At 37.9% G+C, this 2,547-nt stretch overlaps 1 protein-coding gene across 3 annotated transcripts in view; it reads left to right on the forward strand.

Moving 5' to 3' along the window:
- Nucleotides 1–1,150, forward strand: part of LOC111443470 (glycolipid transfer protein 3-like) — a 2,798-nt gene extending 1,648 nt beyond the window's left edge. For 2 of the 3 annotated variants that reach the window (XM_023081286.1, XM_023081288.1), the window contains 3 exons: nt 161–299; nt 536–679; nt 760–1,150. In XM_023081286.1, the coding sequence (XP_022937054.1) occupies nt 161–299; nt 536–679; nt 760–795 (319 nt within the window). In that variant the 3' untranslated portion in view covers nt 796–1,150. The remainder of the gene's footprint in view (nt 1–160; nt 300–535; nt 680–759) is intronic. The other variant, XM_023081287.1, reaches the window with a different exon arrangement.
- The last annotated feature ends 1,397 nt before the right edge of the window (nt 1,151–2,547 follow it).

The following is a 2,547-nucleotide window of genomic DNA, read 5'->3' on the forward strand; positions in this document are numbered from 1 at the left end:
TTTTTTTTTTTTTTTTTTTTTTGAAAAGTTAAGGATAGTTAGCATTCTAGATTAGCTTAAGATCTATTGAAAATGATAATATTAAACTTGGACGTTGAAAGTATATGAACAAAAATAAACGAATCTCGTACGCATAAACCAAAATGATAATGGTGTACAGATCTCTAGACTTCACATTGGCCCTATTGGAGAAGATAGCAAGTAACGAAGCAGGGATGAACATGGAACGAGCAGTTGAGGAATCCTACAACCAAACTTTGAAGCCATGGCATGGTTGGATTTCATCCGCTGCTTACAAGGTAAACAATTACTTTTATACCTTTCACTTTGTGATAGCCTAAGCTCACCGTTAATAGATATTGTCCATTTCGAGCTTCCACTCAAGGTTTTTAAAATGCGTTTAGTAGGGAGAGGTTTCAACACTCTTTTAAAGGGTGTTTCGTTCTCTTCCCCAGCCGATATGGAATCTCACACTTTTAACCTTGTGTATACAAAGTTGCATAAACAAAGATCTAAATGGGTTTGGTTGATGCAGATAGCTCTAAAACTAGTGCCTGATACACCAACCTTCATCAACATAATCATGGAAGATCACCATAACTACCACACCCTCCTCCATGACATCCACATTTTGATTCCTTTGCTCTCAACTTTTGTCGAACAAGCTCACTCCATTCTGGTATGATAATGATCTTACAATTTTTGGATTTTTTAAAATCTTCGACTTTTAAAAGTGTTTAATATGTTAAATGTATGCAGAGATTGTATAACTTGAATCGGATTAAGTCGAAATAGCCACTGAAGACAAGAGGAGATCAAAGTCGAGTGTTGTCTTTGTAAATTATATTTCATTTATTTGTATTCCAATCTTTTACTTGTTTCATCTTTGGAGAACCCATATCAGAACGGTTCATTGTGTTCTTGCATTCGTTATTTTCCATGCTTTAATGATCTTGTTGAATGTCGTCTTGTGTTCATGGCAACCATTGCTGATGGACTAGCCGACCATTTAAAGTAGATTTAGTCCATTTTTGTTGTTTGTCACACCGTTGCAATGTAGCCTCTCCTCCTCCCCGTTCTCTTTCTACCGATCGTCGACCTTCAACGTTTCCTCCCTTTGTGTTCGTCCCAACATCGTCTTACATAGTTCTCACACACGCACATCATTGTACGCTATCGCACCTCCCTTCCCTTTCCTCTCCTTTGTAGGTTTTGATCCTCGATCAAAGAACACCAAAACGAATAACTGAAGCAAAAAGAAACACATTAACTTGTGGGGAGAAATTTTTTGTTCTAATGTACTTTGAGTACTATGCTTTTCAATTTTTGTTGTGTGTATAAAGTGTACATCTGATGACTATTTATTGGGAGAAAATACTGAACAACTTCTGTGAACTTGCTTCACAAGTTACTCATTCATACAAAAAGGTTAAGTCAAGTATAAGTCAAGTTTATTGACTAACCTCCCCTATAACGACCTTAAATTTTACCTATTTAATCTAAGGTTATTACTATACGCGAAATTTACATTAAATGGGCTCTTATCATAAATGCAACTTATATTGACCTTTTATTACCTCGTGAAAAAAAAAAACGAATACAAGGGAGAGAAAGGAAAAAGAACAATTTTAAAATAATTGTCTTGTACTACTCTATGGTTTATTATGCGATAACAATTCAACTTATACTAACCTATACTAATGATGCAAACCAAATTCAACCTATACTAGCCTATACTACGAAATGGAAAACAACTACCCTATGTATGTGCCACGGTCCCAGGGTATACGATGCTGCCGTCGATCTCACATGGGTGCCTTGCCCTTATCTGAAAAAGTAAAGTAGCACGAGGCTTGAGTATTTCTAGAATGCTCAGTAAGTGACCCCCCATCGGGGTTATGCAACAGTCACATGAATGAGATGATGGGATCTATCTTTCATTCCATTTTCCCTACGGTGCTGTCCTAACGAGTAATTTTGGACGTGTACCATATACTCTACACACAGCCCATACATGCGAGTATGGACTCACTAGCTAGTTCGCACACCGCTGGGCCACTTTCCTTCTCTGGTGGGCATACTCTGGGAGCTCCTTAGGCCGGACACCTGCTAGAACTAGTAACCGTCACGGTAGCGCTATGCAAAGCATAACGATCGTTGTCCTGCCATTGGATGTACGCGTCCGTACCCTCGTGATGGAATAGGGGTATCCCCCCAAATGCATGAGCACACATAATGCATGAGGTCCCCATTACTTCTACATTAGTCATTAATGAATATAACCCCACTGTCATGTTTCATGCTTACATGTCATTTCTCATTTTCAGTTTACGTATCATACATATTTCTATCGGGGTTATATCATACATTTCATGCTGTTTACATTCAAATATTTCACACAATCATGCCATAATCATTGAAGAACATCATAAACGTCATGAGCACTACATATCACATCAGACTAAACAGCATACATTCACATTCACATGATTACGTACTTAAGCATAACAGTCTAGCATACAACTTAATGACACGTGCGAATCCATG

The sequence above is a fragment of the Cucurbita moschata genome, unplaced genomic scaffold, assembly GCF_002738365.1.
Source record: "Cucurbita moschata cultivar Rifu unplaced genomic scaffold, Cmos_1.0 Cmo_Scf00005, whole genome shotgun sequence".
In the NCBI taxonomy this organism is placed as follows: Eukaryota; Viridiplantae; Streptophyta; class Magnoliopsida; order Cucurbitales; family Cucurbitaceae; genus Cucurbita; species Cucurbita moschata.